Source organism: Cinclus cinclus, chromosome 27 (genome assembly GCF_963662255.1).
Source record: "Cinclus cinclus chromosome 27, bCinCin1.1, whole genome shotgun sequence".
In the NCBI taxonomy this organism is placed as follows: Eukaryota; Metazoa; Chordata; class Aves; order Passeriformes; family Cinclidae; genus Cinclus; species Cinclus cinclus.
The window spans coordinates 2,341,887-2,354,426 of NC_085072.1; the positions used below are offsets into that span (position 1 = coordinate 2,341,887).

The window sequence follows — 12,540 nt, forward strand, 5'->3', positions numbered from 1 at the left end:
AATAGAAACTGCAAAGGGAGTTTGAAAGCCCTGGGTGCTGACTTCAATATTTGACTTTATTTCTTCTCTGTTATTGCTGTTCAGAGCCCACCTGCAGCCCAGCTCAAGATCAGGGGTACAGCAGGGCCCCCCTGCCATGGATTTAAACTGAAAGAGAGGAGGTTAAATGAGGTATTAGGAAGAAATCCTTCCTGGGAGGGTGTGAGGCCCTGGCAGAGGGTGCCCAGAGCAGCTCTGGCTACCCCTGGATCCCTGGCAGTGCCCAAGGCCAGGCTGGACATTGGGGCTGAGAGCAGCCTGGGATGGAGGAAGATCCTGTCCCTGCCATGTCCTTCCTCAATAATTCCACGTTTATCCCAGGCCCTGCAGCAGAGCCCCGGTGCTCCCAGGGGTACTCACTGGTTGAGGAATGCAAAGAGGTATCTCATGACAATCAGGGTGGTCTTGGGCAGGTTCAGCAGCACCTTCCGGACGTGCAGCGCTCGCTCCTGCAAATTATCCATGGCTGGAAGGGAGAGAGAGCACCAGAGTCACCCCCACAGCCCAGTGCCACCAGTGCCCCCTGCTCTGCAAACTGGGCAGCCAGCAGAGCACCAGCAGCACGGCATCTGGCTGCAGAAGCTGCTGGCAAAGGCTCTGCCAGAAAAGGTCCCCAAACACCTGGGACCCTCCCTGCGAGCGTGGGAGCTCTGGATGTCACCTGGCTCTGGCACAAGGGATCCTTCAGGGCACCTGGGAAGGTGGGTGCTGGAAAAACTGGGAGAAACTGGGTAACACTCAAATTTAGAGAGTTAAAGGGTGAGGCAAAGGGCTCTGTGTGCAGCCCCCACTGAGAAAGAAGTGGGCAGCAAAAACCAGCTCGGAAGGGAGAGCTCACTTCGGGGAAAGAGGATTTTGCTTCTCCACATAACACAAATCTGAGTCTGGAAATGCATTTATCAGCAGCAGAAAAGCACAGGCCATTTCTGAGGCTGTCTCCTCAGTGATCTTCTGCCTCTCTTCAGAGGCTGCCCCTGCAAAGGCCATTTCTCTGCTTGGACAATGGAATCATTCTTCAGTTCTGGGGGATGTAGCAAGAGCCAGGCCACTTAAAAACGAGGTTGCTCACATACAGAAGCCACAAACAACCCTCTGCCTGGCAGAAGCACCTTTAGAAAGAATGAAAAATGTTAACAGCTCAGCTGTGAGTGCCCTGATGATTGATATGCTGGAGCAGGAGGCAGTGGATGGTCCCTTGTGAGTATGAAGCTAAAAGGAGTAAGAATAAAAACTACCTTGTCAGCTGAGCACACAGCACACAGGAGCATGGCAGCAAATATCCAGGGAAAGCACACAGGGCAGGGAACCCTGCTGGTGATCCCTGCCTTGGAGAGAGCATTTCTGACATCCTCTGATGACAGCTCTTCAAGATTATCTTACACAAGTGAGGGTTTTTTGCTTCATTCTCTTTTAAAAGAATCCTGTCACCAAGCACTATCTCACAAAAACCCATCACACAGCCTTTAAAATCTCTGAATTTCTATCTCCTTGTTCATTCATGTCAGAGCAAGGATGGCTGTGAGAAGGTGACTGCCCAGACTGGATAACAGAGTCCAGCCCAGCAGCACAACCCAGCCAAAGAAACCCCAAAAAACTCACCCAGGAGTCAGGAAAAATGGGGAAAGGGAGGAAAGAGAAGTAGGAGATGAGAAAAATTAATCCTGTTTCCTTCCAGTTCTTCATGTACTTACTGACACAGGCAATCAGGTCATGGAAGATGTCCTTGGGGAAGAGGGGGTGCTCCAAGCCTCGGAAATAGAGCTTGAGGACTCCTGCTATGGAATCCATGTCGTGGTCGTTCTGGTCCCCAGCCAAGGGATCTTCCCCTTCAGAGCAAGGAGAGGAGAGCAGGAGAGAAAAATCAGAACACTGGAGAAAATAAAACACTGGAAGAGAAGGATTTGTGTTAACCCCACCTACCCCAGCTGCACTGCAAGGGTGAGGCAGAGAGCAATCCCTGGGTGGGAAGCCCTGCCAGGAATCCCAGGACACTGGGACAGGTCCTGGCAGCTAAATGTCACCCTGACAGCAGAGATGATACCTGAGGGGGTGTTCTGGGCAGGTGTGAACATCACAGCTCCACCACCTGACAGCAGGCTTTAGGCAGACCCAAAACTGCAGCTCAGGTGACACAGAGGATACCCAGAGGGGCACTGAGCATCACACACCTGGCCCAGGTAATGCAGGGACACACAGACATCACACACCTGGCCTAGTGATGCAAGGGACACACAGACATCACACACCTGGCCCAGGGGATGCAGGGACACACAGACATCACACACCTGGCCCAGTGATGCAAGGGACAAACAGACATCACACACCTGGCCCAGGGGATGCAGACACAGGGAATGGGGTGGGAGAAGTGTTTCTGGGACAATTTGTTGCTGCAGATCTGCCACGGTTTGTCTGCATTACCAAAGGGAAGATGCACACTCAAGGAGTTGTTCCCCAAGGAAAACTCCCTATCAGACATAATTAGATTTAATGATGGGGCAATCCTCAAATTGAAGCTATATATATCCATTATGTGACTGAAATTACCAAAGCTTGCCTATTATCTTAATAACACATGGGATAATAAATGGGCCACTCCAAACCTGAGCATTATCCCTGATATTAACTGCCACCAAGGGCTCTGGATGAAGTAATAAACTGCAGGGACCTTATTGTTAACTTTGGCAGTCCTCTATATCACAGGTTTTACAGAGACAAGTGAGACGAAGGGGGGGGGAAAAAAAATCCTCTTTTTTATTTCTGCTTGGAACAACTGAGTACTTCCCCAAGCTGGTATTTCTTTATATAAAAAGCTGATTTTATACTTTTCCTGACTATGACACACACTCCTGCTTCCTCTGCTCCTGAGGGTTTTCATTCTCAGGTAGATGGAGCTGAGGACAGGTGAAACCACCCACCACACGTTGCTCATTAAACTTCTTTCTCCCCCAAAAGCAAAATAAACTCGCTGTGCCTAATTAATGACTGCCCGTCTCCTGCAGCAGCAAGCAGAGAAAAACACTGATCCTATTCTTTGGGAACAACAGATTCCAGGGATTAACACAAGCCCTGTTGTTCCCAGTGACCCAGGGACTGCCTGAGGAGCAGCTCCTCTGAACCTGCTCTGCCAGGGAGAACAGCCCAGCAAGGAGCTGATGAGTCAGGAGGCTCCCAACTGCCCCCTGCCTTTGTATGGAATGGCTCTTCCCAGAGAAAAATCCAATCTATTAAAAGCTACCTCAAATTAACACTCTCTTGAAATCTCCCTCTTTCCCTCGCTGGTATTTGGAATAAATGTAGCCAAGCTGTGCCTCAACAACATGGAAGAAAAAAAAAAAAAACATGGAAATTTATCCTGCAGCACACAAAGAGCTGGGGGAGAGGAGAGGAAACTGCAGTTACACCTAATAATGAAATCCTCAACGTCCTTTAGTGTTGCAAACAATCAATAAGCTATCAGACATGAGAGGAGATTGAATTCAGAATATTTATTATAGAGACACTCCACAGGGTACAAAGCACAACAGCAAACAACTGAGAATTCAAGGTTAATGAGCACCAGGGAGGTGTTTGGGAGAGCCTCACTCAGGAATCACAAAAATCAAAGGAACAAAAAGGAGCAAGCTGCATTCAGGCCAGTTCTGAGTATTCACACAAATCCACACACTTGGCAGTAATTCCTGGGATATTGGAAGAGCTCTTCCTTACCTCTCTCAAATGCATTTTTGATGTCGTTCACTTCAACTTGTGACCCAGACACTCTGAATATTCCTTCGTGCTGCAAACCTGGAGGAAGAACAAGAGATGCTGGTAATAAGATAAAATAGATCAGACAGAAGAAGGTGGCACCTTCAGCAGCTACTGCTCCTGCAATAAAGGAAAAATAAAAAAAACAGGCAGAAGGATGCTGGTTGAAAAGCCACCTTTCCCTGAGATATCCAGAATGTGAAAAAACAGAATCAGCACAGGCAGAAAAATTATCAACCCTTCTAAAGTGCTAGAGCAACAGGGCTCTGACAGCCATTCATGTTCTCTCTCACCCTGGAGGATCCCCAGAGGATTTTACAACCCAGAGGAAGTCATAAACCAGTGGTGGAGCAGCCAGGAGTAAAATATGACCAGTGCCAGGAGGAAAACATTTAAAGCATTTACAAAGAACTCAGCTGAGTCTGTTGGAAAATCGAAGCCAATTCTGGAATCTGAGTGAAATCAGCATCTCCTGATGGCCTCGATTTATCCCTCATCCACTCCCATTTCAAAGTGGTCTCAAGGATTTTTCCAGCAAATATCCAAGTAAGGCCTTAAAGAAGGATTACAGAACTTGGTTATTGCAAGTGATGATGAGAATGGGACTCCAGGTTAGGGTTTCTAAAATAGTAATGGAACAAGGGACACAAACAGGACCTGGCCCTGCATCTTGGTTAATGAAGACAGATTCCACCTCTTTCCACGTGTTAATTAACAGCTGTTTCACACGCTACTAACAAATGATATCAATTAAAAATGAAAACAAACTGCAATAAATGTATAGCATTCAAGGCTGGCAGAGGTCAACCTTCCAAACAGGCATAAATCATCTCTCTGTGGCAGCAAGTGAACAATTAATTCACTGCCTGACCTCCTACATTCAAACACTGCGGGTGCTCCTCCTCCTCCTCATGAAGAGGATGATTGTTCTGGTGAAGGCCACATTTCAGGGCTCAAAGGAAGGTGAGTGGAGGGGAGGCACGAGTGCTGTGTATGGATGGGAAGCTTATTTTGCAAGGAATAAAGGGATATTGTTGGCAAAACAACATTTGCAAGGTCAGCTGTTTGGAGCAGTCGTCGCACACACAACACCAGCAATGCAGGCAAAAAAATCAGAGCCACTCTCTGTGGCAGCTTGTGCTGAGCCAAAAAATCCTGAGCCACTCTGAACACCCTCTCTGAGGTGGATTTTACAGGGATGTCCCAGCACAGCCTCAGCCCAACTCACCGTGCCTGCTGATGAATCTGATGCAGCTCTCCACCACCAGGGGAATGGCTTGGGAGGAATCCTGCCCAGAGAGGAATGACAGCAGAATGTGAAGAGAAAAAAAAAAATATATATATATTAAAAAAAAATAAAAAATGTGAGAGGTTTGACTGCGCACCAAGATCACAACTTGCTCTCTTTATTCCAAAACCCCAAAGCAGCAGTTCAAGACTGTGTGAACTGGAATTCCCAAACTTTAACCTTACAGGATCAACAGAAATACTCAGGGTCCTCCCCATCTCTAAGAAACAGGTTTCAGCCCACTTGGGTACCAAAGAGCAACAGATTATCCCCAAGGCCAGGGACACAAAGCCTGGCTGTGTAAGTCTTTATTACAGGAAGGCAGACCAGGTTTAACAGGGGGATTCCAGGGAAAACAAAGGGAATGGACACAAAGAAACAACAGCACGGATCCCATAAACCTCAACTGTCCAAGCAGCTCAAGGCTGTCTGGGATTTTTGATTCCAGGCCTGTCAAAACACAGAGCAGAAGCAATTTTAAATTTTGCCAAGGAAAATGAGTGAGATTTTGAATCCAGGTTTGAGGGATTTCTCAGAGGAGACTGAAAAGGTCCATGGAAGACAGGAAGGGATAGGGAAAAATTTCCACCACTCCTCCTCTTTCCACATCACATCCCTACCTCGTTAGCGAGCGAAATGTTAATTAATTACCTGCTTCCTCACGGTGGAGCTGCGCCTGCCACTGGTCCAGGGGTGCAGGAGGGAAAAGCAGAACAGAACAGTCAGGACAATCCTCCACTATCACCAGCTCATTCCTCCAGTGCTCCCCAGCACGTTTTGGAGCAGGGAAGGAGCCAGGGATGGATCACAATCACAATGCCAGAGCCTCGTTGGATTCATGGAACTCCAGGAAGATCTGAAGTGACTTTAAATCACTCAAGAGCTGCACCAGGCAGCCCCGACCAAAGATCACCCCTGACATTTCAATTCCCACCAGGTGGAATTCTGTGATCCAGGGCTGCTGGCTGGAGATGAAGTTTGATATGAACTGCACAGGGAAGAGCAGGTGAGAGCAGGCTGGTTCCCCCTGTGCTGTTAACAGCTGCCACTGAGGAGTCCTTATTACAGTTTTGTTAAGATTTCAAACAAATAAATAACACCAACGCCCCTGGAACACCAACCAGGCTAAGCCTTCTCTGTCTGCTCTCATTTGCTGATGTTGGTAGAGATTAATGGCAGAAAAATAGGAAAAAAGCCCTGCTCTGCCAGGGTTTTCCCCTCAAAATTTATTGCTGGGGTTTAAAATTCCTTTAGTTTCTTGTAAAAATGAAGCAAGGGAGATAATAGCAGAGAGGCCCTAATGTATCATTCCAGCCAATTCCCTGCCAGGGCAGATGGCTGCTGAATTATAAATAAGGGGATTAGAAGTGTTGATTTTTAAAAAACCTGTACAATGTGTTAATTTGGGGGAAATTCCTTTTGTAAAAAAATCAGAAACACTGAATGAAAAATTTAAAAAATCCGATTCCACGGGCTGTCACAGACAATGAGGTGGGTTTTAAACTGTTAGCGGGCATGATTCTTTGATATTTAAAATTGTCTCATGATGAATAATATTTTATTATTACAGATGTCAGGGTCTAATTAGGACCTGTCAGTTTTGCTTTGCAGTGAGGAGTGGGAAGAGCAGTAAGGAGTCCACGCTGGTGGTAATCACCTTCCTTTTGTTAATGAGGCAGGATGATGCACAGCCCCTCATGCCCAGCAGAGCCCCCTGAATCCATCAAGGTGAAAATGGGGATTTGTTGTGTTTTGCTAAAGCCCCACCAGAAGCTTAGTGCTGGTTTTTTTGGATGGGTTCTAATTAAATTAAAAGTTTTCTTCTTCGTGCTCTCCGTCCTGCTGGAATCCAGGCACAGCAGAGCAGCACTGGGATCAAGAGTTTCCCAAGTTATGGTCCTCAATCCTGTGGGTAAGCCCTGCACAGTCCCTGGCCCCATCTCTCTCCCAGGGATTTGGTTATAAAAACCTAAATCTGGAGAAAATTCTCCAGGTGACAGCACCAGATTAAAGGAATTTCCCTCACTTTCCCATCCTGCTCCTGATCTGCACTAAGTACACCACGGCAAGAAATGGAATTTGTTTCTATTAATTAAATCTATCATAAATTTAATTACATTTATCAAACCCCTGTCCCACCCCTGGAAGTGTCCCAGGCCAGGTTGGAGGTGTCCCTGCCATGGCAGGGGTGGCACTGGAGGAGCTCTAATGTCCCTTCCCTCCCAAACCACTCCATGATTCCATCCTGTGACTCTGAATCTGTGTATTTTTCAGACAGACACACATCCTGGGATGGTAACTGATGTGGAATGACCAATTTGCATCAGATTTTCCTTGAAAACACAATTCCCTGAGCCACACCTACCTGGCCAGGGCGCAGTCTGTCCGCTGACCTGTGGAGGAGACAAAGAAATCCAGCATCAGGAGAGAGGAATGGGAAAATGCTTTTAATATTTCTATACAGAGAGAGAGGAGAGGACCCATCCCTGCCAGCTCAGCTTCACCAAATCCAACCAGGAACCAGCTCAGGCTGTCCAATGACTTCTATCTGTGTGAATTCTTGTTTTTTAAATAGAAATTACCTCCCTGAGCATTCTAATTGTTGACTTCTGCCAAAAAAACCCTGGGTTTGTCCCTCCCTCCCTCTTCCCAGGGGAACTGGTGGGGTGAGAGATTCTCCTTCCCCAGGCCCCTCAGGAAGAGTGCAAACATTCCCAGATTTGTCAGCCCACAGCCTGAACGTGCTGGCACCAAAGTTATTTTGACAGACAGACGTTCAGGGGTGTTTTCCACAAACATTTATAAAAACACTCCGTTCACTCGAGCTGAGTTTTCCAGGAAGCAGCAGCCAAGATCAGGACTTGCTAATGCAGCCATCACCTAAAACATCACAACAAAAGAGGCAGGAAAAAAGGAGGATGTGCTGCTGGGAGTGGGACAGGCCCATTTTTTGGTGGAAAAAAATCAGTGAAACCACACTGATTCCCACCAGCTGAAAATTCACCTTCCCTCCTGTTGTCTTCCTGCTCCTGGGGAGATGGAAGGAGGAGTGAGGGAAGCAGCTAATTGCTGATAGCTGACAATTAGTCGAGCACATCTTGATAGCCACTTTTGCTCTCCCCACGTAAAGCCAAAACAGTGCATAATTTACATGAAAATGTTATTCTGCAGCAGAATTTGCAGCCATCTGTCCCGTTTTCATCATGGAATATTCATACAGAGAAATTACACGGCTGTGGCAGCATCAAGGGGCTCCTGCATTAGGGTGACAAATGGGGACAGGAGGCAGGGACATAATTACTTGCAGAGAGGAGGACTTGCTGCTCCTTTTATTACTGGGGCTTGTCATCTTCAGATTAAGGCAATTTGCACCACGACTAAAAAAATGTCACCTGAGGATGGGGCAGGGAGGAGAATAAAAAATAACAACCCCCTGAACCTGCCAGGCACTGAAGACACACAGCTGGAGGCACATTTTCCTGTAAAGCTCCTAACCATGCTCTGGGGACGTGTGAAGGGAATTTTATTTGCCCATTTCCCAATTAAGTGACACTTTATGGATAAATCTAAGCACTGTCCCCAGCTTGTCCCATTAATCTGCTCCTGTGGGTTGGGCAATGGGATGTTCCTCCCTTTCCCAGCATCTTTTGATCTCATCGATGACAGGAGGAGATTTTTTGGGGGGGCTCACCCTGACACTCAGTGGGTTCCCTCACAGGGCCACTAAGAAAGCTGTGGTTTGCAAAAAGCAAATGAAGAAAAGAGAAGCAGCCTTTAAATCCAGAAATCACATTTAATTTCCTCTCCTAGCACAGCTTGAGTTCAGGGGGCAGGCAGGTTAAGAGGAAACAGGGCTTGGAATGCAGAGGTCAGCTCTGACCCAGGAATGTGATCAGTCACAGGGGCAGCACTGCTGTCACTCCCAGATATTTAGAGGCACAAGAAAAATGCCCTGAGGACACAAAACTTTGGCTTCAGCCAGGCTTTCTTACAGGAGAGCTGAAGAGATGAGCAAGTTTAACCAATCCAACCCAAACTGAGGCACATCCTCCCCTCGTCTCCCAGCGGTCAGGGTCCCATAAACACAGAACTCTTAATTACTGCAGCAAGAAGTATTTTAGTTTGACAGTGCATTTTCAAACTGAAAGCAAAGCACTTCAAAGCCCACATGCTGGCTGAGTTCTCATGCAGCAGATTTGCACACCAGGAGCTGTGGGGAGTCCAGCTCAGCCACACAGCTCTGCTCCAGACAAAACCCAGGGCTGAGCTGAGCCACTTTTTGACCTGACATTTAGACTGCTCAAACCTTCTCCTCTGCAAATACAAGGCAGGCAGGTTTCTATGGAAACTTGGATGCATAGCTGAAGTGGTTTTGGCCAACAGGATTTGCCCATACCATGAAGGGAAAGAAATCTGCCTTTGTTCTGACTCTAACACCAAATGAATATTCAGTTCTGGCTGCTGCCCCCTGACTGATGCCCTCTACACAGACAACATATTTCACATGTTCTGAAATTTGTTTGTGCTTTTCCTAATAGAAGCCTGGGCTCCCATACATTGGTTTGGTGGGGGTTGAACCCACAGAGGGTCAACCACAAATGAAAGCTCAGCCCATCAATAATTCTGAATTAATCTGCAAATCACCAGCCCTGGCCCAGCAGAGATCATCAAGAGAAAACCAGGGTGGGTGTGAAGGAGAGGAGGGTGAAGGAAGGGGCAGCACACCATCAGTGATGCACATTAGTGCCTCATTAAGCACTTTGCTGTTCACCATTCATCAAGTTGGTCTCTCCCTCCTGCAGATCAGAGCAAAGAACTCATAAAAACCACCAGCACTGCATCCCTTCCCCAGGGCTGCCAGCCTCAGCTGAGCCATTCAATAAATGCAGCAGAGAGCTGCTGAGAGCTGGGCTGGGGACACACACTCACTTTCTCCCAGGGTCTTCTGCAGGAGGTCATGCTTGGCCTGGAGCTTCGTGATCAGGTTCCTGCCTTCCAGGTATTCCTTCATTTTCTGTGGAAAAAGCAGGGTGGTGAGTGGACAGGTGATTTCCTTTGATCGAGTCTTTGGGTTGCTGGGTTGGGAACACAAGGGCAGAGTGACACTGAATTTACAGTGACACTGAATTTAATGACAAATTTAGTGACACTGAATTCAGCGACACTGAATTTACAGAGTGACACTGAATTTACAGTGAGACTAAATTTACAGTGACACTGAATTTAGAGAATGACACTGAATTTACAGTGACACTGAATTTAATGACAAATTTAGTGACACTGAATTCAGTGACACTGAATTTACAGTGAGACTAAATTTACAGTGACACTGAATTTACAGAGTGACACTGAATTTACACAGTGACACTGAATTGACAATGACACTGAATTTACAGTGAGACTAAATTTACAGTGACACTGAATTTACAGAATGACACTGAATTTAGTGATACTGAATTGACAGTGACACTGAATTGACAGTTACAGTGACACTGAATTTACAGAATGACACTGAATTTACAGTTATAGAATTACACTGAATTGACAGAATGACACTGAATTTATACAGTGACACTGAATTTAGTGATACTGAATTGACAGTGACACTGAATTTACAGAATAATACTGAATTTACAGTTATAGAATTACACTGAATTGACAGAATGACACTGAATTTATACAGTGACACTGAACTTAGTGATACTGAATTGACAGTGACACTGAATTTACAGAATACTGAATTTACAGTTATAGAATTACACTGAATTGACAGAATGACACTGAATTTATACAGTGACACTGAACTTAGTGATACTGAATTGACAGTGACACTGAATTTACAGAATACTGACTTTACAGTTACAGAATTACACTGAATTGACAGAATGACACTGAATTTACAGTTGCTGACTGACACTGAAATTCAGTGACAGAATAACTCTGAAATTCATGGTTAAAGCATGAACTAAGTCCTGGCAAGTCTGAACCTCAGGCCACCCATATTTTGAGCCCAACCAAGCTTGCATCAATGATCTCAGAGGCCTTTTCCAACCTTAACAATTCTGAAATTCTGGGAATTCTCCATGTGCAGGGCAATTTCCATTGCTGCACTGTGGGATCAGCTGAATGTTTGGCATCTTTGGAGCCATCAGAGGAGCTGTCATCCACCCATCCCCTGGCAGGCAGGGTGGGATGCACTGAATGAACAATCTGTTTTAACCAGCTCAAAGGCTGCTACTGTGCTTATTGTCTCACTTAACCTCTCTCACCCCACTTTACTTGTCAAATCCTCCACGCTGGATGATCCACAGGGCTGCACAGGGGGCACAGGACAAAACAAATAAAGATATTATTGAAGTTCAGATTTACTCTGGCAGTGGAATATTGTACAGCCACGCAGGCATTTTTCCCACTGCTCCCTGATTTTCCACAGCTCTGAAAATGCTGTTTGGTTTTTTGTTTTTTTTTTTTTTTTTTTTTTGCAGCTCTTTCATCTCCTATCTTGCAGCTCAGAGCAGTTTTATTTATCTTCACTGAGCTGCAATCATGTGAAATACTCTGCTGCACAGGGGCTGCCCACATTATAAATGGGACATGTTTGCACCTCAAAAACACAAACTCTGCAAATATCACAGAGCACTCTTTGGAATCACGAGAGATCTTCAACACTCAGCCAGCAGAATGAGCACAGAGAGAAGATTCTCATCTAATGTTGTTGTTATAATCAAATATATATCAAATATATAAATGCATAATCAAATGTATATATCAAAATCAGATGTATATATCATATCCTCCAATGGTTTAGGTGGGAAAGGGCCCCAAAGCTCATCCAGTTCCATGGGCAGGGAAACTTTTCACCATCCCAGCCTGGCCTTGGACACTCCCAGCTCTCCCCAGTTCAATCCACTTCCTTCCAGGTATGATCTGAACCAGAAGACTGCAAATCCTTGAGGTAAAAATCAATATTTTTAACAACAGGAGAGCCTGGAGCCTGCTTGGTCTTTGCAGGAGCAGCCTCTGTGCAGGATGGAAAGAGTCAAGTAGAAATACACACATAAATAAAGAAAGAAAGAAATATATACACACACTGAGGCTGTAGTGAGGGAAAACCTTCCAGGAACTAAGGAAGCTTCCCCTGAGGGTTCCCCAGCCCTGGTGTGCACTGACACAACAAACAAAAATGGCTTTAATTAACTGCCAAAAGCCTGTGTTTTATGTCCCCTCCCTTGACAATATTGAAAGAAACACTTCACAAGAATTAAGTCCCTTTGGAAAGTCTCAGCATTTCCTGCTTCCTTTATTAATATTTCAATTTTTTTTGTTGTTTTGGAAAACAACAGGAAGCGCCCTTACCACTACAAAAAAATTAATTGCATTTTTGGGGGGAATTTCCCTGTAGAATCTGTTTGCCAAGCCCTAACTATATTTTGCTCAGTCGATTAAATTTTTGCAGAAGAAAATACGAT

The 12,540-nt window shown here is 45.7% G+C and overlaps 1 protein-coding gene across 4 annotated transcripts in view; it reads right to left on the minus strand.

Annotated features, from left to right (window-relative positions):
• SRGAP2 (SLIT-ROBO Rho GTPase activating protein 2) overlaps window positions 1–12,540 on the minus strand; it is an 89,895-nt gene that overhangs the window by 13,746 nt on the left and 63,609 nt on the right. For 2 of the 4 annotated variants that reach the window (XM_062509736.1, XM_062509735.1), the window contains exons 10-16: window positions 10,001–10,085; window positions 7,437–7,464; window positions 5,723–5,747; window positions 5,012–5,072; window positions 3,745–3,822; window positions 1,731–1,865; window positions 400–505 (exon numbers count right to left, since the gene is read on the minus strand). In XM_062509736.1, the coding sequence (XP_062365720.1) occupies window positions 400–505; window positions 1,731–1,865; window positions 3,745–3,822; window positions 5,012–5,072; window positions 5,723–5,747; window positions 7,437–7,464; window positions 10,001–10,085 (518 nt within the window). Of the gene's footprint in view, window positions 1–399; window positions 506–1,730; window positions 1,866–3,744; window positions 3,823–5,011; window positions 5,073–5,722; window positions 5,754–7,436; window positions 7,465–10,000; window positions 10,086–12,540 lie in introns of all 4 variants that reach the window. The other 2 variants (XM_062509737.1, XM_062509734.1) reach the window with 1 other exon arrangement.